Raw genomic sequence first — 25,616 nt, forward strand, 5'->3', positions numbered from 1 at the left:
GTCTATTGCAGTCGCTGTAGGCTGTAGCCATGAAAAAGTCCAATCACAAACTGAACAATGCAATAGTTCCTATACATTCAGCATCAGCACACAGATCACGAAATGTTTATTAGTGTTTTAAATTTTAATGCTGAAATTATCGCACAGGTGTTCACATTCCAAAAAACGGACGCATGATTATATAATCGTTAAAATAACTAGGTATTTGGGATTACGTTTATAAAATAAAACATCATCTCACTCATCGGCGACACATTTAGACAGTGTGTAATAGAGAGGCACCTGTACAACGTTTGGCGCAACGAATGCGTCACTTGTGCATAATATAATTTTATATATAGATGTGAATTATAAATTAAATGTTCGTACGGTTAGATATAGGTATAATAATATTATAATGTAGTCGACTTTAATGACGACGACGACGACGACGACGACGACGACGACGATGATGATCTTCTTTACGACTATACTTGTTATGCAGTATAATTATTGTATGATTGCGCGCTTGACTCTTGAAGTTGATACTTTACGTATAATATAATATTATACTACACACTATACAACTATAATGGTTACCTACCTATAGTTTCGTCCCCAGGGATCAATTGGATTCCACGTGTTTTGAGCGAGCAGTATACACGTTGTATACAAAGCTTAAGCTATTTATTATAATATGTTTATATTTATATTTTATATTTATGTAGGTAGGTACTCATATAATGATAACAATACATTTTATATATATATATTGTTTTACGCTGAATTTCGACGTAGATAAAAACAAAAAGTATGCGTTCGTCTCGGCACACGATCCCTTCGAACCGATTTACTTTTGGCAATTCGTCCACGCAGTCTGCGCATTGGCGACGGTAGTTTACGACGATACGCGACGGTCGGCGCGCAAAGCCAATAGGACGGTTGGCGGCCCCGGATTGATGGCTTTGGCTTTGCGCGAACTCTTCGAGGAACACTTGAAAATCGACATCGTCCCGACGTCCTACGGTGAGAGCGAAATATATAGGATTAAGCACATGTATAGAAAAACATCGTTATAAACTGAAAATCCTACATTGAGAGGCTCGTGAATATTGATCAGGAGAAACTGTCTAAAGTTAAGATTCTAAACCCACCGTTCTCGACAGCGATGATAAGTAGAGAAAATCTCGATTCTTGAAATAAGAAGTTTTCTGTTCTTATTGAAACTACTTAATTATAAAAAAATTAATTGCTTTAAGTGCCCAATGGCTAATATTATAGTAATGAAGTATAGGCACAACACTACATTGATGTTTATATTATATTGTTCTTGTTTGATAATAAAAACATTCTTTATTATTTTTGATTAAATTGCTTGTAATAAAATACGCAATGAATACACAATTTAAATTCTGGAGAAGTGAGTGCTAGAGTTTTAAATTTAGATTTAAAAATCCGGAATAAAAAATGATACATTTTCAACAACGTGATTAAGTTAAACATATATAATAATACGAATTATCTAATAATTAACATGAAACGTTTAAACTTTCAAAGTAGTATATAGATATCTGCAGGGGTAGATCACAACTACCTCAGCCATTTTGTACCACTTTAATTACTAGTGTATTTACTATCCAGTAGCCATAGGTATATCTCGTTATTCCAAGGCGAGCAATTTTCTTTTTAATATGTTACAAAATTTAAAAAAACCGTATGGTGGGGATAAAAACTCAAAGAACCAAACAAGGCCATTACAGTAAAATATTTTTTTACAGTACAGGATAGATCAACAAATTTTTTTTTTTATATGAGAAAATGTTTTAACATAAATATGTTTTCGGTCTGAATACACGTTTTTCTGTTTCTGATCAATTGTTTGTAAAGTTTTCGTTGTTAGGGTTACTTATTAAAGGTGTCGAAGACGGTGCGTTTTAGAACAAAAACATGTCTTATAGGAAAAAAACTTTCATGCCCTATAGAATGATCGGATTAATTTAATTTTTTTTTATTTAAAATAAAAGAGTATTTTGGAGGTAGAATCAAAGCCTGATATTCAAAATTATAATTATAGAAGCAAGACTATGCATTTTAATAATGCACAATACAGTGAAAACTCTTTATAACGAAACTCTTTACAACGAAAAACTCTATATAACGTAAACATTACATAATAATGGTTGGTTTGCTATATAACCCATTAGACAGTTCATTCTCTATAACGTATTAGTCACTCTCAATAACGAAACAATATTTTATGTTTCATAATACAATTTACGTGTTATCGTATCTATTACATATATAAACTATAAAAATAATCGGCAATAATGCCGAGATTTCCAAGAACGATTACATTCTTTCATTATTTGTAAAAATAATGATGTGTTTGATATATAATATTACATAGGTACATACCTTTATACATAAATAATTAAAATTTTGTTTTTTTTAAACCCTCTCTATTACGAAAACTCTCTATAACGAAAGAAATCTCTTGGTCCCTTCAGATTCATTATAAAGAGTTTTGACTGTATTTGTTTTTTTTTTTTTACCAACGAAATTATCTAGCATTATTAAAAATGTGAAAATTCAGTATTTGATCCGACCTGCACTTGAGTCTCATCTTTCAGATAAAAAAAAATAATCAAAATCCGACATATTAACGAAGCGTGAGAGTTTTTCCTATAAGGTAATTGTTATACATAATACACGGCCGTATCAACACTCCATAAATGTGTAGCGGACAGTAGATTATTGAAAAAGTATTATAATTTATTAAAGTAGATATACCTACCTATAGTGACTAAAATATAAAATGTAATTTTCAAATTGTATGGAATTGCGGTAAGATTTGAAAAAACTTGCTCCGACACACTTAACAAAAGCATATTTAAGATTCTTAGTATTTTTTCTTTTTGAGGAAAAATATCGAGTAGCGTGCTGTGGTTTTCAATCTATCCCTGTATTTAATACCTACCAAGTACAATTCGCCAACTTTTCTGGTCCATGCACAAGGCCCTTCTTTTATCATTATCGTTATCATTTTGAATAAACGCCCATCTCTTTTCCATAATTGAATAATACAATAAAAATATTATCAACATTGATGGCGGTCGCCGCAGTAGATGCACTGGGTAACGACCCTTTGGCGGCGGGGCGTTGGGCCAACAGCCGAAAGACGATGACTGCCATGTACGACGTTTACCGGAAGATGACGACAATGGACGCCGAGAGCACGCCACCACCAATCACGGTGCACCAAATGATCCGGTTGTGCGGCGGAAACGACGGCGTCCTGCCGGCCGTGTTGGACGTCGTCCTGGGGCTAGCCGGTGAGGTGGCCACCGCAGCGGCCATGTTCGAGTTTTCAACCAGCACGGTGGCCACGCTGCTGTCGGAGGCCTGTCCGACGGCGGTGGACAGGCGCTACGATCTCGGGCGCCCTCTGTTGGTGGCCTTGGACGCTCGGCTGACGTTCGCTGACTGGTACCGTTTCGTGTTGATGAGCGTCCGCGACTGTCGCGTCCCTGCGCCAGAAAAGCACATCATCGGGTCAGTTACGTCGTCTTCGGACATTCCAATTCCGAGTGCCTGATTTTTCATTCCCGCCCCCTGTTATCATATCATAATATATTATGATCAAACATATGTATTTTGATTTTTATCGTAATATCTAGAGAACCAGAGGCATAATATATGGGAAAGTACTAAGTAGGTAAGTAGCTTTATACATCAGGACTCTGAGCCCTCTAGTAATATCTGTATACCAGCTGTATACATGGACACCTTTTATTATGGCTGTACATCCCGACCTTGCCCAGCAAAAAAAATATGAACAAACGTAGAATTCGATACTATATTTACACAGATTATTACACAGACAAGCCAATTCTACTCGACATCCTACATTGGGACGGGTCCCGCTAAGCAGTCAGCAGGGTGTCTTATGGGGATGCGCAGAGAACCGATTTTCGTCGGGCCAGTTATGTAGTGTAGGTACATTTATACAATAAATTATAAATGACACTTGGTATATTTTTTAACGCCATTTAAACTATAGACACTCTAAACATTATATAAGATCAGTCTCTGCAATTTTCGTCCAAATTGTTGTGCATTTAAATAACAAACAATAAATTTAATTTTTTTTAATTTTTTTAAAAACCTCATAGCAATGCATATTGGGCCAGGTAATCTGAACAATTTTTTTTTTAATTTTAATTCTGTAACCAACGCAACCCTGTATATTGAAAGAAAATTATCCCATATTCGTGAGCCAAAACAAAGTTCATGTGTGATCCACCCTATACCAACCTATGGGAGTTGAAAGAATAAACTTAGGGGACCCTCCAAGTCTCAATAAAGCTATTGATATAACTTTTATTGAAATCGATCCAGTGTAGTATCTGGGATTACCTCATTCAAAAGTATAAACTCTTTGGATTTGTAATATTATTAGGTGCCTATATAGAATATATATATATTACACAAAAAAGTTTTGAAAAATCGTTTCGTCAAATAATTATCAAAGTAACCTAACCATAAAAAGATAACTGTTATGACCTTTGTTTTGAGGAAGTTTGATTATTAGTTACATGAATTAATAAATTAATATTAAATATTAAATAAAATCTAAATTATATACATTGTCTGCAATTATAAGTTTTATTTCCACAATTCAAGAGTTATGGGGAATGAGGATTGAGAGAAAATTTGAAGAGAAATCAATTGAAAATATTGTATTTGATGAAGTATTACAAAAATGTGTTTTACTTAAAAAGTATAATTTTTAGATTAAATTTTAGATTTTTTTATTATAGAGTTAAATAAGCTCACAGCTCAATTAAAAAGGGTACTTATCGATTATTGCGACTACCTAGATACGAGACGTATTGAGTGGTGTTTATTATTAGTATTGATGTGGGGATTTCTTTTAGATAAGTAACATGAGTACATGACGTTTTACTTTTATTTGCCATTTGCCAACGTACTTACAATGCAAATTTAGGATTTACCATCGAACGAAAAAGATGCCGTGGCTTTTTTCCAAGAACATGGTGTTTTACCTAAAAAACGACTATAATGTGTGTCTAGTCACGGCTCACCAATGGATTTTTGAAGGTGTTTGTACGGAAACGACGATATGTTTTTAGTTGAAAAAATAGGTCTGCGTCTACACTTATACAAGCAATAAAAGATAATATAAACCAAAGTACAACTATTTATTCTGATTGTTGGAGTGGTTATAAAATAGATGAACTACAGAACGCTGGGTCTAACCATTTAACCGTTAACTACACTTATAATTTTGTCGACCCTCAAACTAGTGCTCACACACAGATAGTCGAAAATGAGGTCCTCTAAATGGCCAAACAAGAAACACAGAGGTAAGGCTCGTAAACATCTATACAGTTATTTAGTTGAATTCATGTGGCGTCAAAAGCCCGAAAATCCATTTATAGGCATTTTAAATTGCATGTCCGAGCATTTTCCTCCTCGAGTGAATTATTAATTTATTCACTATTAATATTAATACAATCATTAATTATTCCTAGTTTTTTCTAGTAGTTCATTTTAAATTAAAGGTACTCGCGATAACCGAATTATTTATTTATTACTGAAAAGTTATGGTAGTCGCGATTACCGATAAGTACCAAAACAGATTAAACGGGGTCTGACAAGCGAAACGAGTGGTGGACAGAGTCCATTGGCCTTAGAATATACCTAATTTTTCTATGGAAAAATCTATGGTGGTTGGCAAGTAAAACGAGCCGCATGGAAAAAAGACTTGTATTTATAAGCGTATTATCGTTTTCCATTTTTTTAAATTAAGCATAACATACCCGATACCCCTATAATATAATATGCTCATTAGTTTCATTAAGTTTTTTTTTATTTTTACAAAATGTATAAAACGGTTTAAACTCATAATAATATGCATAAACTATGAAAATACTTATCGTGTACATAGCAATGTTATAAACTTATACAGTAATGATGTTTAAATGCCACAAAAATGGGTAGGTTGGTAATGCCGTAATAGTATTAATACCTACTGGTTGCCTAATTTGCTTTAACAAAAAATATTTAACCTCTCAGGATTATAAACCTATTCGTATACAATGTAGTCGCCCATTATATTAATATCACAATGAATAAATAAATAGTGGTGGATTATATTTTTTAAACATAATTTATTATGCGTGGTCGTCTGTGAGAATATTAAAAAGCGATATAGCATCCGATCTCTAGCCACCCACAATATATCAGTAGGTAAGAGACCCAGACAGTGCTGTGGTCTCTCGACAGGTGTGGTGTTTTCTCATAAATATGATAAATCTTATATTTACTTAAAATTACCATTTGTTATTATTTCTGTTAGTAAGTCTTGCTAGGATAAATAAACGAACTTCTCACTCACTAAACCTTTCATGGACATACAACCATTAAGAGGATTACAACATAATGGTTACATTATATAAAACCTAGGTAATACTGATTACTGGCAATGTATTTTATATTTGGATATACATAATTTTATTTAGTTATCATAATTAAGGCCACTTGCAGAAGAGATGTGGTGAGAGGGCGGCAATCCCCTTCTAGATTAGTCTAGTTAGTAAGCTCACAATAAGAATAAATAGTTAGGTACAACCTCTTCCCCTCCAAGACAAAGTCTTAAATTGGTCAACTAGTTTTATTATTTTATTATTTAAATAACATAATATTATATAATATTATATAATATATAATATAATAACCTAACCTATAGTAAACGTACACTCGCCATTTTAGGTACCTACTTATTTTACTCTATTTTATTCTGTCGCATTTTAATTTTCCATTAGATATCCAATCATAATTCAAAATTCTCATGTTCACCCTGAGCCTGCATATTTAAATTATTAACCGTCAACGATACCTACGATATAATTAATTTAAAAGCAGGAGTGTAAATTGTACCTAGGTACAAGTTTATTTATTGTTTTTGCTAATTTACGTTTATAATATACCTAATATATAAAAATAAAATTAAAAACGTTATTTATACCAGTCAAGGTGCTCTGTTTAGGATAACATAGATTATACTGGCCCTGGCCCCTGGGTTATAGGTATAAAAGCTGACGTCCATTCCTTAAAAAAAGAAAAAACAGAGAGGTGCTTTTTTATTATATTTAATATGTTTTACAATTGTTTATGATTTATAAATTACGAATAAAATATAGAATTGGCAACTTTACCCACAGGCCACATTAGGTAGGTCGTAGGTACCTTTTTTTTTTCGGTTTTTAAATCGACGACGCCGTGGGCAAGTCGTAGGTAGCTATAATATACAGAGGTGACTGCGTAAAATAGCTATATCGTTATCGTGATGCTATTATTAGCTTTTATTATTAGGTACTATTATTATTATTATGAATTATGATATTACGGTGTGTGTATCCCGGTGAGAAGACGTTGAAAAAATGTAATGTTATACTTTTTCTCGAGCTCAATAGGATCTGACACGTTGACGGAACGGCATTCGGCGAGAATGAAACTTTTTACTAAGTCAACTCAGATAATATTAACTACAGTGAACAAAACCAGCGGTAGACATTATAATAGGTATTGCAACATTATATTATTATATAGGTACCTACCTACCTCCACGACCGCGATTGTTCCGGACCGAAACAATACGCGAGAACAAAGAATTACATAATAGTATAATAGGTACCGACCCTATTATACTCCAAAAAAATACGAAATTATTTCTATATACAATTCCACTAACGAAGTTATGTCGTTAGGATAATCTCACGCAGGAGCGTATCAAAAAAGAAAAATAATTGGGAACATTAATAATTGTAGGTATACTGTATAGGTATTATTTAACACAATACTAAGCACAATTTTTTTTAAACATTTGAAGTTCAAAATTTGACGAAATTTGATATTCAAACGAAAAATTACGATTTTAGTTATTTTTTCATCGTCCAAACGTGATAGCCGACACTTAAATTTTTAAATAGGTACTTTGGTACTTACCTTTTACATTATTATATTTTAGTAAGGGTACCTAGGTTACCAAGTTTATAGATTTTACCTTATTTTAGATATTAGTGATTTAATGATAAGTAATGATAGCAAAACTGTCAGTATATAAACCTTAGATCATATACATATCTTGTATAAGATCTAAGGTACAGACGTAATTTAAAAATATTAGGGCACCTCGTGTTCTCATTACACATTAATAGGCGTGGGCGTGGGCTATTTACGCCACCGTTCCTCTGATATAGGAGTTAGGTATTCGTGGGCATATAGGTAGCGAGCAATTTTGGCGCAGATTTAAATATTGGTAGGTAAATTATGAACAATTTTTAATCATAAATTTTATCAAATTCCATGTACAATAAGGGCGCCAATGATAAAGCTAACCCACGCACCTGCTTATAATATAGACACACACGTAGGCAGTAGGTAATAATAACATGTATATAATACTATTTATTTATACACTACTGATTAATAATACTAGTTATTTAGTAGATATCGGTTATCAATACGATGATAGGATGAAATGGTGGTCATAACTAATTAATAATTATGTCATCGTGATAGTATATACCTAAACATTTGAGAAATGGCTTGCCCAAATTCAAAACTATAATACATAATAAATATCTAGTACGCATTAATTGGTAATATTATAATATCACATGCAGTAGTTGTTCCGCTGTTTTCAAGAAGAAATTAAAACCTCTTATAAATAGTTGTTCATATCTTGATTAATATAAACCATATACCTAACCTAAATGAAAAACAATGAGGGCTCCAAAAAAAAATAATAACCATAATAATTTACAAAATTGAACACATTCATAAATTGATTACATTTATATAGACCAATCAATAAATAAATATCAATATCAGTTAATAAAAAAATAATTTCATAATATACCAAAAAGTTACACATCCAACATTTTAAGCACTAATTCCTCATCTTCCATTAGACTCAAACCTGTGTCCACTGGTTCATCTGAGTCTTCTTCAACTTTCCTTCGTTTTTTAGTATTAGTTTTATTAGTCAATAATTTCCGCTTGGGTGGTCTGTGATAATATAAAAACAAACATTAATGAAGTTACATAAATAAACTTATACTACGTAATATAGTATATAAATATTACTCAAAATCTTACCGATGAATATTTGATGAATCATCATCAACTTCAGATTCTGAACCAGAGCTAGGATTATAATCGTCTTCAGAATCACCGCTCTCTCGTTTGCCATAAACCTTGTCTGGATCAGGTAGCCAAGATAGATCAACAGATGCTTCATCGCTGGAACTTGCATCCTCCATTTCAGCTCTCTTAGCCTCTTCTTTGGCTTTCCTCTTTTCCTCTCTATGTTTTGCTTTAACCTTCTCTCGAAACAATTGTTTATCATATACATCCTCTTCACGCAACATTTGTTTGGCTTGTTCTATATCGATACCGCCCTTGTCACTATTATTCTCATATTCCCGAGCCATTTGAGAAACTTTTGTTTTAGCCTTATCCAATACAGCCTAAAAAATATTTATTCAATTATTATGTTCAGTGTAAATAAATAAATATCATACTTCTCCAGTTTCATCAAAAACAGTTTTCTGATTTGGTTTGATTTGTTTTTTAATCATTTTTTTTGCTACTGCTGCTTTAGTTAAAGGTTTTTTTTTCTTTTTATTTAAAGTATCAGTTGATAATTCGACTTCATCTTCAAAATTATCAGTTTCGAGGATATTATGATCTTTTCGTTTTACAGTGAATAAATCATCATTTTCTTCATCACTATTATCATCTTATAAAATACAAATTATATGAATAGTTAATACCTAAATAATTAGTAAATAATATGTTTAATTTGAAATTTAGAAAAATCAACATTTACCATCATGAAAATTATATGAATCTTTAACAGATGATTGATACATGTCAGATTCAGGTTCGTCGTCTGAAATTTCAGAATCAGATGATTTGTTTAATTTTTCATTAAGGTCTTCAACAACAGTTTGAGCAATTGTATCTTTTTCTTTTTTCTTGGCTTCTTTAGCTTTTTTCCATTTTTGTAAAAATCTTACACGTGGTGGAATTGCTAAACCTAACGAACTTTTACCAACATTAAAATTAAAATTAACTATTAATATTTCATTAAAAAAATATGTGAATTTTATATTTACCTAGCATATGAATTTGTATCCAAAGCTGCAACGTCAAATACACTTTTGTCTTTCATTAAGAATACAGATTTTATATAAGAAACAAAAGCACGCTGAGCCGATTCTTTTAAAATGTGATCTTTTGCTAAAGTTGCTTCCAATGTCCGTTGGATTGAAGTCAATTTATTAGGATTAACTCTGTAAGTAAATATTTGTTAAATCTAAAATACATTTTTTTTTTTATACACCGTGCGTCTGCGAAAACAAGGTACATTTCAATTTTATTTGTGGGACATTCAACTAGACTAATGGACCATAAATTCCTAGTATGTACAATTGTATAAGCTCATGTATTTTACGCAAGCACAACGCAACTTCAATTTTTTTTAAATGACAACCCCTATTTGAATATCATTTTTGGACTGATCGTTTTTTCAAGTAATTTTGATCTATCCACTTGTATTCTAAGCCCAAATTGCCAAAGTTAGAACTAAGTAGGTATAATTTTTTTTTAAATTGTATTAATTAACTAAATTAGTTTTTTTCTTTTTATTATACACAAATTCCCTTCTAAACCCCATGATACAATCAGACTTGTTATGATTTAAGTAATAAACTAATTACTTTTTAAGAATTGTATTTCATTTAATTATTCATTATTTAATCATGATTTTTAGAAAATAGAAGGAAAAAATAAGTACAGTTAAAAAGATAGGAAATTTAGTTGATTAATAAAATTTATTTTTTAATTATACTTAGCACAAACTTTGGCAATTTTAGGTTTAAAATACAAGTTGATAGATCAAAAAAATTATTCATCCAAAAATAATATTCAAAATAAAGATTATCATTTAAAAAAATGAAGTTGTGTTGCGCATGCCCATAATACATGAGTTAAAAAAGTTGTAAGTCATAAAAATGTATTAGTCTAGTTAAATGTCCCGCAAACAGAACTTAAAATTATTTACAGGGTAATGAGTGATAAGGTGTACTATGTTTCCACAGACACACGGTATATACATATATTATATATAAATAATTACTTTATTTCTGAGATTGGGATTTTTTTACTTTCCAACTGTTTTAAAATGGCTAATTCAGATGGCAACAGAACAAGCAAAGATTCTCCTGACTTTTGAAATCTAGCTGTCCTACCAGCACGATGAATATACTCATTTGCGTTTTCTGGACAGTCCAACTGAACAACCCAATTAACAGCGGGGAAATCTAAATAAAAAACAAAATTAATGTATACATCTATGACCCAGATCATATCTAAATAATCAATTTTAAACCTGACTTATGTTATAAGGTTTTGATAAGGTAATACATTAAATTATAACATGTATTTAATTGTTTCTATTAAACATTTACTTTAAAAGTTATGTGCCAGTTATTTCAGTTACACTCATAAAATAAATAGTGAATTAGGTGCATACAGGGAACTAGAACTACGATACCTACATTATTTCAAGATATATCGCAATGAGTATATCCTCAAGGGACACCTGTATAGTTTCGGATAATAAATCACATATACAAAAGTTAATTTAGATATTACAAAATAATAAATGTATTCCAAATTCTTTTTTTAATATGTTAAAAAGTAAAAATAAGTATATCAACAATGATATTATGGTTTTAATGACAAATTTTATTTATTGTTTATTAAAGTATTAATTGGTCATACAAATCTATCATTTAAAACATTTTATTAAACAAGCTAATCTATAAACCGTATTTTCTATTTTTTATAAATAGTGTTTTTCTAGTTGGTTTAAAAAATATATTTAGATACATTTTTGTTCTTCACAAGCATTTAAGTTTAAAAAAATTAATTAAATTACCTAGTCCTCGAGCAGCAATGTCTGTAGCAAAGAGAACTGAACGCTGTTTTCTACTAAACGACTCATACACAGCCATACGTTTTGTCTGATGCATAGTACCATACAATGCTAATAAACTAGTACCCGGTCGTAGCTTACATAATATTTCATAAAAATATTTAACCTAGAACAACAAGTTTATCTCCATTACTAATACATATTCCATAACTTATTGGCTGAATTATTCTACTCTTACCTGTTTACAGCTTGACATAAACACGAGCACTTTATGGTGCAAATGATTTTTTATGAAAGACCATAATAGACTCATTTTATCATGCAAATCACATACCATATAACTTTGTACTAAGCCAGATGGAGTACTGTGCTCGGAATCTTCATGAACAGATATTAAATGAGGATTACTCAAACTGAGTCTTACCAAATCTTTCACAGATCTGAAGTACAATATAAGTAATTAATTTACAATAAATATATTATATGTATTTATATACAAATGGCCTACTTAGTTTGAGTGGCTGAAAATAGAAGTGTTTGCCTTTCAGGAGGCAAATTCTCTATAATACTATTCATAGTTTGCTGAAAACCCATATCAAGACACCGGTCAGCTTCGTCCAACACTAGTACTAACATATTAGAGCAGTCAAAAAGTGGATTTTCATCCATATGCTGCAATAAGCGACCTGGTGTGCAAATCATTATGTTACATTGGTCTAAACGTTTGCGCTCAAATTTCAAATCTTTGCCACCTAAAATACATTCAAAACATGAATAGATATAATTGCATAATAATAAAAGCCTAATTAAATGTTGTTCAAAATATTATATACAAATGGTGAATAATTGGTTCAGAAGCAAAAAACAGTTAACACCATTTCAACAATTTTAAAATACAGTAAAAAAAACAAGGTTGATATTATTTTCAAAAATTGATATGGTTTGATTAATTAAATTTTTTTTTTAATATTGTTTACACAACAATTACTTTATGATTACATTAAAACACGTATTATAAAACCGAATAATAAGATACTGATATGCTGTAAACTAGGTTAAGACAATGTTTATTCTTAATTTTTATTTATATGGTTAACTTTAATTAATATTATTTTATTTTATACAAAAGAGGCTTGTACCAAGGTAAAAAGGGTACATAATATAACATACCTAGTATAATATTATAATATTGAATATAATAATATGATAATTATCAAATAACAAGTATATGCTGAACATTTATACATTAAGGAAGGAGAGTCCTCATTTGCTAGTTTCATTAAATGTTTTATCTGCTCATTAGACATATAATAGGTTGACCAGAGAGGAATATGAAAAGAAACTGGATTGCAACTAAAACGTAAAGGTACTTATTTATTAATTAACTATGTACCTAATACTTTTAACGTGTGAGAGCTAAGCAAGAGAGGGCGTGAATATAAGGACTACATCAAGTATAGTGTTGACTGATGAGGTCCTAATTCCATTAATTAAGCATCAATTGGAAACTTGAGATCGGGTGAAACATCAACAATTTACCAATATTGAGTACCAAGCCAAAAATTCACTCCAAGTGACAAACTTATCAAGATTGCTATGGAGAAGTGTACAATCTTCTAAGTATTGTAATAATAGTTTGTTGTAATAATACAATATTCATTACAAGAGTAACTGGAAAATAGTTACATATTTCCGATTTCAACATACTCTTTTATTATTGTTTGAGTTATCTCATTACTTTTGAAATAAAATCTTCATTTAAGATACATACTGTTTGTTGACTCTGTGTTGCCTCTAAACCATCCATATGTAAAATGTTACACTTACCAATAATTAAACCAGCAGAAAAATCGTGGTGGATACCAATCTTACGTAATGTTTCAAATATTTGATATGCTAATTCTCTGGTAGGAGTTATGATTAGAGCTGCTAACCCTTCAGTACGATTCCATTTGTTGCAATATAATATTTCCAATACCTGATAAATTTATCAATTATGATACAACAATTTTAAATGTTTCTAATAGTTTACTAACCGGTATTAAAAAAGCTAGTGTTTTACCACTGCCAGTCTTAGCTGCACCTAATATGTCCTCGCCACGTAAGCTATAACCAATGCTTTCACGTTGTATTTCAGTAGGCACAAAGTATTTGTTATCTTTCAATCCTTTTAGTGTTGGTGCCGACAAGGGAAAATGTTCAAATTTTTCAATAGCATTTGGATCAATCTAAAAAGAGTCGAGTTAAATTTTAAATTATATAACATTGTAATAATATGCATAAAATTAATACAAAGTATTTGTAGCGCTAAAAATTCATAAAATGAACAATTTTTACATAATTACCTCCTCACCCTTCCCCCTCCAAACACACACACACACACTAATGTAAATATTTCTAATCACCCCTGGCGAATAAAGGACAATTAGCTTTACCCAAACACGACAATTAATGGTTTAGGCATTTGTAAATTTATTGATTTCATATTAATGTTGCAAAAATAAAAACAATTTAAAAATATCTTCTGTACACAAACACCTCAATTTTTATTAATTAAAAACCTTTGTGGATCAAAAAAAATGTCTGTACGCTGTACATTTTAATGCAAAATAATATAACCTATAAGATGGACCAAAAAACCCTCCACCGGTGTCGTTAAAAATATTAAAATATGTTACCTGCTCGTACGCCTCTTTAAGTTTGCCGATCACGACATCAATAGACTCCTTCTTTTTTTTCGATCTAAAAACTTTTATTTTTCGTTTCTTATACACCATTTTGGTTGTCGACGAGACTGTTAATAATTACTATTAAAGGCTTAAGTCAATAGTTCAATATCAACAGTGGTAATTTTAAAGCATTGAAGTAGAAAAATCACAAGCGACACACTACAAATTATTATTAAAATTTTAAATACACGTGTAGAACCCTATAGAAGCCGATTATAATTCTGTGATTGTAAACCGCGAAGTAGATAAAATGTTATCGATATACATCGTGGTTATCATATACGATCGTACTCCATCGAGAATCCGTGTCGTTTGAAATTCCAATCATTTTTCTACCTCCACCAGCCCCACCCGACAACCAAGGCTGACGACTATTCTACCACAAAATTTTGCTTATTTACTATCACAGAGTTGTCACAAAAATAAGTATGGGTGAAAATATATTTTGTTGTTGTATATCTATGATTTTCACGTTTTCCGTGTTGTTGTTATCAATGTCCCGTCGTAAATAATAAACAAGATAATATTATTATTGTAAATTGTAATATATATTATTTAATTTCAATTAAATAAATACCAATAATATTATTTTTTATACATTTAATTATTTAAACTTATTAACAGTAAACACTATACTACTATAATAAAAACCCTTTTCGGAGCTCCAAATCAGAATATACAATAATTATTATTCTCGTTTGACAAATTGAATATTTATTATTTCGTTCCGTTCGCAGACGACCTCATTCGTTGACGAAGCCGATGGTCGGTAGAGTACAGACGTTCTATAAAATTCTTGGCAAACATATTTCACGTCAGCGACATGATGAGTTCAAGTGATGCCGTCGAAAGCGACGTAGGGAGTGCTATGCCAATGGAAACGGATGACGAAATTGATCAACTTGTGGTAAGTGTTACTGTTAATGGATTGTGTCCTACAATTTTCATATATTTACTGCCTATGATAATTTTATGCTTCATGCGTTCTAGGCTCAAACTACTGATGTCGAAATGGCGCCAACGTCCATTGCGTCCCACGTCAATCCGCCTATTTCGGCAGTTGCACCAATTTTAAGCTCATCGACGCAGTCAGTAGGAGCTCTTACCAACAAACTATCCTCGGCAGTAGCACCTCTCAATAACAAACCTTCCACAACGTCTGTAACCCATACCAATCTACTGGTACCTCAAGTTGCACCTCTCATCAGTTCATCAACAATCGCTCCACTCATCAATTCGTCCATGTCTCCGGTTGTGCATGTAAACCAAACGACAGTGTCCACAGTCACTTCTCTTAATAGCACTCCTGTGTCAACAATCTCTGTGCTCAATAACCCTTCGGTAGTGACCTCCAACCAGCAAAATATTGTAATGCAACATCTCCAATTCCAACAATTGCAACAACTACAACAGCAACAGCAACAACTCCAACAGCAGCAACTCCAACAGCAGCAACAACTCCAACAACAGCAACAACTCCAACAAAAGCAACAACTACCGACACAACAGCAACAAATTCAACTCCAACAGCAACAGCTCCAACAAATGCAACAGAAACAACTATTAATTCAACAACAACAAATAAAACATCACCAACAGCAACAAATAAAACAGTTGCCCCAACCACAATTACTACAGCAGCTGCAACATGTAAGAATTCTGTCTTATCAAACTAAAGTTTCTAATACCATAGCCCTCTGGTGCTCTGGCTTAGTTGCATACACAATTAAGAGGTTGTCTAAGCACTATTTGTTTTCTCTCTCAGACCCAAGTGCAAAAGTTAATGTTTAGCAGACCAACCCTGTGTTTTATTACTTTTAATATAAGAGTAAATTTGCTAACTATCAATCTTTAAGTATGAACATGGCATGCGTCTCACGTTATCTGTTTTTATGAAAGTTATGAGCATTTAAGTTATTATAATTTAAAATGCTTATAAATTGTATACAAATTGAAATATTGTAAAAACACCAACCAAGAAGTTATGGTAGAAGTTAGTTGTTTTTGTGGTGCTACACTACTGCTTGAACAGATAACTTGGCTGTATTCGCAAACTTTATGTGGCACTTTAAAATGTTAGACATTTTTACTGTTTTCTTACTAACTTAGGGTAAGTAGTTAAGTACAGACTTGTATCAAGGTTTGAATCAAATACAAATCAATGTGTATTACTAGTATATTGGCATGTCGCACAAATTAGTGATGTAAATTCTTAGACTTCATTGAGTACTGATAGTATCAAAAAATTAATTAATTAATATTATACATTTTTTTCTTATTTTATAATCTTCTGTAGTTTTGTTAAAAGCAATTATTATAACTCAAAAATTGTATATTATTTTCATCATTTAGTCACAAAATAATATTAATAATAACAAAAAATATGTAAGATCAACTATGACCCCAAAAAAGTGCTTTGCATTGCCACTATTGACAATTGATCAGGTAAGGCAGATTTTAAAGAAATTATCATTTTATTTTCGAATCTCCAATCTAGGAGAAAACTATTGATGTATCTAGATTATAATTATTCATAAGAAAAAAATGACAAAAGATAAATAATACATTTTTTTCAGTTTATATTTTATTTTCATAATATATAGTATACATTTACCATAATTACTATATTCGTTCAATATAATGTGTGCAGTATAATTTTTTTTTCAATTAAAAAAACATTAACGCTTATATAACGACCATGTTCTGTAGATACTTCACCATGATTTTCAGCATACCAAAGTAACTAATTTTCATAAAAAAATAATGTCCCAGTTTAAAAATTAAAAATTAAAAATTAGTTAATTTCTTTAGTTATTAAATTGCATATGGGTGACTAGGTAGTAAGTAACTAATACCTTGAAAATAACTAATAGAAATTAAAAGTATGTGATTGTAATAATCTTAGGCAGTGGAGGTAGAAAGTGGCTATTGATAATTGATAAGATGTTCTAAAAATACTATATTATGATATAGTCTAAAAATTCAAAATATTCTTGTAATAAATTCTACACTTATATAGTATAATTAGGCTAATAAATTATTTATTACTAACTATTTGTATTTATTTATATGCAGCAACCGCAGCAACATCAACAGCTGCAACAACAACCAGCGCAGCAACCACCTCAACAACAGCAGCAACCCCAACAACTTCAGCAATCACAACAGCATCTACAGCTACAGCAACAACAACAACAACTACCACTACAACAGAAGCAACAACAAGTAGTACAGCAGCAGCAAGCAGTACAGCAGCAACAACAAGTAGTACATCAGCAGCAAGCAGTACAGCAGCAACAACAAGTAGTACATCAGCAGCAACAACAAGCAGTACAGCAGCAACAACAAGTAGTACAGCAGCAACAACAACAAGCAGTACACCAGCAACAACAAATAGTACAGCAGCAGCAACAACAAGCTGTACAACAGCAACAACAAGCGGTTCAACAGCAACAGCAAGCAGTACAGCAGCAACAACAAGCGGTACAGCAGCAACAACAAGTAGTACAGCAGCAGCAGCAACAACAAGCTGTACAACAGCCACAACAAGTAGTACAGCAACCACAACAACAAATGGTACAGCAACAACAACATCAACCAACAGTGCAGCTGCCACAACAACAAATGGCACAGCAACAACAACCATCATCACAGCAGCAACAAATACAACAACAACATACCATTAAAAGTTTGATGAATGCAGACAATGCAGCAGTAAGTATTTCTCTAAATAATTATATTAATCTATCACTTGGGTATAAATCGATATAAGTAGTTGTTAAAATTGTATATCATAAAAGTAGTAATAGACTACACATCAGTATCCACTATATTTCTACCCTACTCTAATAAAAAATAGTATGAAAGTATAAAATTTTTGTGAAAATAAAATTAAGTGTTTTTCTGGATGAATTAAATATTTTATGTATACCTTTTTACTGAAGTAGATAGGAAATTATGCTAGAATTAAAAAAAAGGTATTGATTTTAGGATTAAGAAATTAATTTTACATTTTCTCATGATAAAGAAGTTCATGTTTTTCACTCAAACACTTCCTACATATTAAATACTAGTATTATACAATTATGTAATCATCAAAATCATTTTGTTTTGCTGATCGAAAATTCAGAAACTACAGTAACCAAACCAGTAGCACTTGACTTCTTAAATTATACTCGAGGGTTCAAAGGTATCATTTGCCCCTCCTCCCCCATATATGCCAACAGTAGAAGTTTTTTAATCTGTTAATTGTTTTTGATTCAACTGCATTTTGAATTTATGACTAAACTCAATTCCAGGGCAAAACCCATATACTAGTGTACATAATACAAGTAACAACCTAATCATTTAAGGAAAACTTTGCAAATAAATCTCGCCTCATGAAATTACAACTATCGGATCGTTTATTGGAATGACTTCCTCAACAACGTACACAGATTTTTCAATAGGTGTGCTTTTATGTGCTGAATAATCCAAACTTGCTTTATCAAGTTATGATTTTAATTTATTCTTGTTTGCATTTATTATGGTGTCATGTGCCAATTATGTCTCGTTGGAACCTGGTCGGGTTCATTTACTAGTCATATATAAACAAGTACCACAAGTAATTTGAAAAACTATTAATATATAATAGAACATTGTCACATTGATCCAAAATATTACATTTGTTCAATCTATTTTGTTAAGTAATTTAACTTTTGAAAAATAACTGTGTTAAAATTTCATGAAAAAAAAAATGAATATATCCGGTGATTCATTTAATGTACGATACTCATTATTAAAAAAGTATTTATATTTTTGAAAATATTTTCTTCGAAAACATTCATAGTTTTTGAAATAAGAGGTTAGTTTAATGGCATAAGGTGGTACATGAACGTTTTTACTATTTTTGCAATTTATTGTGCAATGTGTCTATATATAAATAGCTTCTTATAAAGTTATGACTGTTGGCTTGACTTTGTGTCTCTTACATCCAAAATATAATTGAGTAAAAAAATTTTATGTGGGAGGTACCCACCCCAGCCTAGCATATAAATATGTTGTAAAAATGGTTTGGGTAAAAATCAAAGTCATCACTTATTTAACTAGTTTTTGTATTACCTATAGTGTGAAGCAACTTAGTAAAACATTTTATTCTTGTTTTTTTTTTCACAGTTGTTAACAAAAACTCGTTTGCGTGAACTAGTCAAAGAAGTAGATCCAAATGAACAGCTAGAAGAGGACGTAGAAGACCTTATGTTGCAGTTATCTGACGATTTTGTCAACGAATTAGTCAAAGCAGCATGTGTATTTGCTAAACATAGAAAATCAAATATCGTTGAAGTTAAAGACGTCCAAATTTACTTAGGTTACTATAAACATAATTTTTAAAAAAGTGTCAAATTTGTTATGATTTTATTAAAATTTGAACAAAAACTATAACCATTGTATATATTTTACAGAACGGTACTTAAATATGTGGATACCTGGTTTTGGAACAGATGAATTGAAACCATACAAAAAAGCACCCATCACAGAAGCACATAAACAACGAACAGCACTTATCAAGAAAGTCGCCAGTAAAAAATACTAGTTTAAATATCAATTTGTTACATGTCACCAGCATTACTGTTCAGAATTTCTTAAACATTTATTTTTGGTTGTTAAAAATAATACTTAAGAGCTGTTTAATATAAAATTGGATAAATGTAAGACTTACTTTAATAATAAAACAATATTTTTTCATCATTAATAAGTTTTGAACTAGCTTACATAGCTTACAGTTCATATTATTCTCAATTGATTTTTTTTATAAAATGTCTTCTTAGTTAAGTTAAATTATAAGTATTTAATAAACACACTTCATTAAATACAAATAATTATAATTTATAAATACTTCTATACTAAAGAATTTTGATATTACAACTTTTTGTTGATGTGTCCTGGTATCCATCATTGTTTATTAAAATTCTGATGAAAGTAAATCTATATTTTCTATTTATCAAGTGAAAAATAGTGGGGACAACATTTCTTAGAACTGAAGTTTGAAAGTTGGAAGTATATTGAATACATTAACATGTACAATACTGAATACAGAAGCATTAATAATATAAAGTAGAAACAGTTTATAATGACATTTAAGGAACTTTATTAGTTACAGTAACCAATTTTCTTTATAACCAAAATAATAATATAAAATTTTAAGACTTGTTTATAATATATTTATATGGACACAATATTGCATTACAAACAATGTGTCATATTTTTATCACATAATCCTGACTTCACAATACATACAGAAAAAATAACGTTTTATCATTTTAAAATAATCTGTTACCTACCTTAGTTTGTCACTTGTTTTTATAAAAATCATGCAGTATATTTTTCCACTTCTTCAAAATTTGTTTTTAATAGTTGCTATCCTTATATTGCCTGCGATAAAAGTTAAATGCAGTCATCATAAATATCGTATAGATTTTTCCAACATAACTAAAAATAACATCCATATGGTCATTATACAGATGGCATACCAATAAGTGCATACAATATGGGAGTTTTGCCGGGATCTTCAAACTAAGGTAATTACACCTGATATGTTACTACAAGCGGTGTTATTATAAATAGTTTTCATTGTTTTTAAAGAAGTAATATTATGATACAGAGGCACTCAGATGAGCTATCAAGTAAAGTAAGTGAATGTGCTCTTGTGAGGGGAATGGGATGGCTATAAATAATTAATTTCAGATGAAGGCTTAATTTGTAAATTATAATAAATATTTTTTATGGAATACTTATGTGAAAAAGTGTTGTAAAAAATATCAAGAACCTATTCTTTACATATCCAAAAATCTGGGGTGGATACTCTTATGTGTGCTTACAAAATTCCTCAATTCATCATAATTATGATGAATAACTGATAAATATTCAATCAAATATACACCTCACGCGAAAAGACAAATTCAAATAAAGTCATAACTCACATATGGCAGAATTAACGCAAAATGTTATTCCTAATAACTAAAGCAACCAATTGAAAAAATGTAAGTCCAGTTTTTAATTTTGGTTTTAATTTTACAATACTGGTAATAGTAAATTTTATTTTGTATACCATTTTTCAAATTTTTTCGGTTATTTTTAATTTTGGTTTATACCAGTTTATGAATTTGTTTTTCTAGAGTTTTAAGCAATTATTCTGCAAATAGATTTGAGTATTTTTCAGACCAAGTCCACTGATAAACTTGACATTTTAGAAGTATCCTATATTTAACATACTGTTCAACCCATATAAATTTCAAGTTAATTGATTCATTAGTTAAAGGTACAAAGGTGTCGACATGTTTTTCTTTTTTAACTTTGCACTGAAGCTCTGAGCCGTGATCCTGGATACATTAATTTTGTGCAAACCTATAATTTGTTATAACATTTATTTACCATACAAATATTTGCTTCAGTACAAATAAGAACCTTATTCACACAATTTAAATTTGAAAATGGAATCATCATAAATAATTAATAAAATATATATATATAAAAAATATTTAAGATGTTCAGGTCACACAGGTTTATTAACAATGAATGAGTATCTACAAATAAGTTCCATATTTACTCAAAAACATCAAATTAATAAAATATAAAAATGAAGAAACATAAATACCCAATATTGAATATTATATGACATTTGGTAAAATCTTCAGGCATTTAATTTATGTTTGGCTTACACAAAAATCAATTGCAATACTTATCTATAGTTTTCTGTAAGCAATTTTGTGATTTCACTTTTTATTACAACAAGTTAACAGTGTTTGATTTAATTGACTATCTACTTATTACACTAACTTACATTCAACAAACATTTCTTTATAAATGATCAAAACTTTACAACGGCCACATAAATTAACAACACAAAATAATATAAATATTATCAAGCAATAAGGTTACAATGGCATAAACATTAAACGAAATGGTTTTTTTAACGCAGCATGAAGTATTTTGATATGTTGCCATTAATATTAAATGACATCTTCTAGGGACATAATAACCATCTTAAGTAATTCATTTGTCTGTTCAGAGTCAAATGAAATCAAGCAATCCAAATTACCCAACTGCGGTGATAGTCCTAGAAATAGAGCCAATTTAGTGGCTAGTGGATTTTTATCCTCGATTACTGGGTCGTTATCTGGTTGCATCTAAACATAAATATGTAACGTAAAAAAATTAAAAACATTATATTAACAACAAAATATTCAAAAATTAACATACTTTATCTGCAGTAAGCTTATGAACTAAACCATCAGATCCTAAATAGAATACTGAAAAACCATCATGCCACCTAGAAGACAATAAAATTGTTTTTTTAAAAATTAATTGATTCACTACTTAATTTACAGATGAGTTATTTCTAAGGATGGAATTTAAAACAATATTACTCTGTGCTGGTCAGTTTTGAATCCTTTAAAAAAACCATTGTTATAAAATTATTTCATTCATATTATAATAGGATAGTAAATATGTAATTTAATTGCAAACTAAACCCAAATAATTATTTAAATTATTTGCATAAAAAATAAAAAAGTAATATTATGGATTCTAGAACATATTTTTTGCAACAGAAGTGTTTAAGTTCATGCTAATTTTTGTTGGAATATATCAATAGTTATGTTTACCCTTGAAACTAAAAAGTATATGACGCTTCAATATTACAAATTCTCAAAAAACAACAATAAAATTCTTAGAAAACTTAATTTTTTGAGAATTTCAATAATTAAAAAGTTGTCAAAAAATATAGTTACAATTGGTTTTTTTATGAGTTATAAGTTCAAATTTATATGAAAATATGGAAATTATCTTGTAGTATAGTTTTTAATTTTATCACCTCAGGCTTAAAATTCAAAATATAAGATTCCTAATAAGTTTTTTTTCTAGAAATTAAAAAAAAGTTTTATATTGGAGCAACATATATTTCTGTAGACAATACAATTTTTACACTATTCATATAAATTTTAAGCCATTTTATCATGAACATATTAGCACTGTTCTACAGCATATCACATCAGTATTGACTAATAATAAGTTGATAATAGTTGGTAATATTATTTGAAACAATTATTATATTATATAAGTGATATTGTGATTTTCTTTTAACAAAAATAAGTTAACCAACCTTACTAGTTATTACTAATAGCAATATAAATAGAAAATACCACATCCTTAGAAATATCTATATCATCTACATGCTGACAAACCATTAAAGTTCAAAATGATTTCTAATTTTTTATCATGTACAATGATTACCCATTACATTGATATACCATATTATGATTTATCATTGAATTCAAATAATCTATTAAAGTTATTTACTGTTGACAGGGTACACTAGATACCTACTATACACCAAAGAATTTTCCCCAGTTTTTTTTCTAAAAAAGATTAATTTTTTGATGAGTTGTATGCTTCTTTAAATCGTTTAATATAGTTCTAGGTAACTATGTTAATTTATAATCTTATTACTACATTTTATTATGCAATTAGATAAAGAATAATTCACATACGATTCTACATTTTCTTTAATGACTTGTTCCAAATTCCAAAGTCTGAATTTCCAAAACTTCATGAACACTTTCATTCCTGATATACCTTTGATTCTCCAGCGTACTTTAATTGTTCCATCTTCTGGATGTTTGGTTATTTTTAATATATCAAATTTTACAAAAGCATACTTAATATGGCCCATCAAACGTAGTAAAGAAATTGTTGTCATGAAGTATTCCAAGCCTCTAAAAACAGTTAAATATAATAATTTATAAATTGTATAGGAATTATTTTCCTTTATTTACTTACACACTCTTTGTTCCTCTAATATTATTCTCAAATACCAATCTGGGATGATATAATGCATAGTCCAAATTATGTTTAAACATTAGTGGTAACTAAAATAAAAAGAATCATATATTATTGAACATAATATATATAGTGTTAAGCAAATTCAATGTTCTAACAATATTAGTATGGTTGTTTACTTACATCTTCTCCCAATCTATTATAAACATGATCGAGCTGTGCTGCACTTGGTAGTCCATTAGAATCGGATGTGCTGTCATTTTCATTAGACTTTGAAGAATTGTCTTGTTTAAGCTCAGTGCTGTAACAGACATCATTTTTGGGATTTGTGTGTCTGTTAAACCATTCGACAGCTACTTCTGCGGACTGTTTGTTTTTGACAGGTTGAACAATGTAGTTGAGAAACGGTTGTGACTGACGGAACAAATTGTCGGCATAATTGATTTTGCACATTGTCTCAACCTGAAAACGAAAGAACCACCCCATTGTAGGAAACACCCTTGGCGGGTGACCTTATCGGCAAGCAATTAAGGTCACATGCTGATTGGATTACCTGGGATCTGGCCGAGTGCTGCTGAACGGTGTCTGACACGACGTGACCACTGTATGCTGAAGTTTTGACAGTGCCCAACAAGTACTGATGACCGTTTCCGATTTTCGTGCAAATCTTGCGCACGGAGTTGGCCATGGTTCCACACTGGAAACCTACGATGACGAGCTCCAAATGCTAGGCCTCAAATTTGAGCTATTAGAAGGGCGTTTATGACGCTCCTTAGAGACGGTCGAATTACATCGAAAGATGGACAGCAAAATCTACAGGGCCGACGGCACTGCGCGCGCGAAGAGAAATGAAAAGAAGGCACGGTGTTCGGCGAGCAGTCGAACGGCGAATGGTGATAAAGACTTTTTTAAATGTGATAACACTTATCACAAGACTGATACCTAGATAATATTAAATAATAAAATTATATTATATTAGGTTATTATAAATTATAATTATAAATATTATAATACAATTAGAGTAGATTTTTACTTTTTACATACCTATTATTATATTTTTT

At 30.5% G+C, this 25,616-nt stretch overlaps 4 protein-coding genes across 4 annotated transcripts; 2 read left to right on the plus strand and 2 right to left on the minus strand.

The window, feature by feature from the left end:
• Positions 1-8,798: 8,798 nt before the first annotated feature.
• Positions 8,799-14,787, minus strand: LOC111035935 (probable ATP-dependent RNA helicase DDX10). The gene is made up of 12 exons (XM_022317771.1): positions 14,689-14,787; positions 14,047-14,238; positions 13,838-13,988; positions 12,519-12,762; positions 12,249-12,450; positions 12,014-12,176; positions 11,210-11,393; positions 10,188-10,364; positions 9,899-10,116; positions 9,591-9,808; positions 9,166-9,536; positions 8,799-9,075 (listed from the first exon to the last, which is right to left on the minus strand). Exons 1-12 carry the CDS (start codon positions 14,785-14,787, stop codon positions 8,934-8,936), a joined length of 2,361 nt encoding a protein of 786 aa, XP_022173463.1. The 3' UTR covers positions 8,799-8,933.
• A 379-nt stretch (positions 14,788-15,166) lies between these two features.
• Positions 15,167-18,292, plus strand: LOC111035949 (putative uncharacterized protein DDB_G0271606). Its single transcript, XM_022317793.1, has 4 exons — positions 15,167-15,646; positions 15,730-16,389; positions 17,815-18,159; positions 18,245-18,292. The coding sequence occupies exons 1-4, from the start codon at positions 15,563-15,565 to the stop codon at positions 18,290-18,292; spliced, it is 1,137 nt and encodes a 378-aa protein (XP_022173485.1). The 5' UTR covers positions 15,167-15,562.
• Positions 18,269-20,416, plus strand: LOC111035936 (transcription initiation factor TFIID subunit 12-like). Its single transcript, XM_022317772.1, has 3 exons — positions 18,269-18,453; positions 19,894-20,086; positions 20,181-20,416. The coding sequence occupies exons 1-3, from the start codon at positions 18,313-18,315 to the stop codon at positions 20,309-20,311; spliced, it is 465 nt and encodes a 154-aa protein (XP_022173464.1). The 5' UTR covers positions 18,269-18,312; the 3' UTR covers positions 20,312-20,416.
• A 1,848-nt stretch (positions 20,417-22,264) lies between these two features.
• On the minus strand, positions 22,265-25,440 carry LOC111035955 (uncharacterized protein C6orf136 homolog). The gene is made up of 6 exons (XM_022317799.1): positions 25,109-25,440; positions 24,739-25,017; positions 24,556-24,644; positions 24,267-24,491; positions 22,978-23,047; positions 22,265-22,904 (listed from the first exon to the last, which is right to left on the minus strand). Exons 1-6 carry the CDS (start codon positions 25,241-25,243, stop codon positions 22,728-22,730), a joined length of 975 nt encoding a protein of 324 aa, XP_022173491.1. The 5' UTR covers positions 25,244-25,440; the 3' UTR covers positions 22,265-22,727.
• Positions 25,441-25,616: the final 176 nt, after the last annotated feature.

Source organism: Myzus persicae, unplaced genomic scaffold, assembly GCF_001856785.1.
Source record: "Myzus persicae strain clone G006 unplaced genomic scaffold, MPER_G0061.0, whole genome shotgun sequence".
Taxonomy (NCBI): Eukaryota; Metazoa; Arthropoda; class Insecta; order Hemiptera; family Aphididae; genus Myzus; species Myzus persicae.

What these genes read in the sequence shown, in the direction of transcription:
- LOC111035936 (XM_022317772.1), top strand. Translation starts at nt 18,313, where the DNA reads ATGGTACAGCAACAACAACATCAACCAACAGTGCAGCTGCCACAACAA. An exon ending in TGAATGCAGACAATGCAGCA is followed by an intron (nt 18,454 to 19,893) that starts GTAAGTATTTCT and finishes TTTTTTTCACAG; the next exon opens with TTGTTAACAAAAACTCGTTT. An exon ending in AGACGTCCAAATTTACTTAG is followed by an intron (nt 20,087 to 20,180) that starts GTTACTATAAAC and finishes TATATTTTACAG; the next exon opens with AACGGTACTTAAATATGTGG.
- LOC111035955 (XM_022317799.1), bottom strand. Translation starts at nt 25,243, where the DNA reads ATGGCCAACTCCGTGCGCAAGATTTGCACGAAAATCGGAAACGGTCAT. An exon ending in ATAATAGATTGGGAGAAGAT is followed by an intron (nt 24,645 to 24,738) that starts GTAAGTAAACAA and finishes TTTTTATTTTAG; the next exon opens with TTACCACTAATGTTTAAACA. An exon ending in ATTAAAGAAAATGTAGAATC is followed by an intron (nt 23,048 to 24,266) that starts GTATGTGAATTA and finishes ATTGTCTTCTAG; the next exon opens with GTGGCATGATGGTTTTTCAG.
- LOC111035949 (XM_022317793.1), top strand. Translation starts at nt 15,563, where the DNA reads ATGATGAGTTCAAGTGATGCCGTCGAAAGCGACGTAGGGAGTGCTATG. An exon ending in ACGAAATTGATCAACTTGTG is followed by an intron (nt 15,647 to 15,729) that starts GTAAGTGTTACT and finishes CATGCGTTCTAG; the next exon opens with GCTCAAACTACTGATGTCGA. An exon ending in TACTACAGCAGCTGCAACAT is followed by an intron (nt 16,390 to 17,814) that starts GTAAGAATTCTG and finishes ATTTATATGCAG; the next exon opens with CAACCGCAGCAACATCAACA.
- LOC111035935 (XM_022317771.1), bottom strand. Translation starts at nt 14,787, where the DNA reads ATGGTGTATAAGAAACGAAAAATAAAAGTTTTTAGATCGAAAAAAAAG. An exon ending in TTCTGCTGGTTTAATTATTG is followed by an intron (nt 12,763 to 13,837) that starts GTAAGTGTAACA and finishes AATGTATTTTAG; the next exon opens with GTGGCAAAGATTTGAAATTT. An exon ending in CATTGCTGCTCGAGGACTAG is followed by an intron (nt 11,394 to 12,013) that starts GTAATTTAATTA and finishes TTTTTTATTTAG; the next exon opens with ATTTCCCCGCTGTTAATTGG.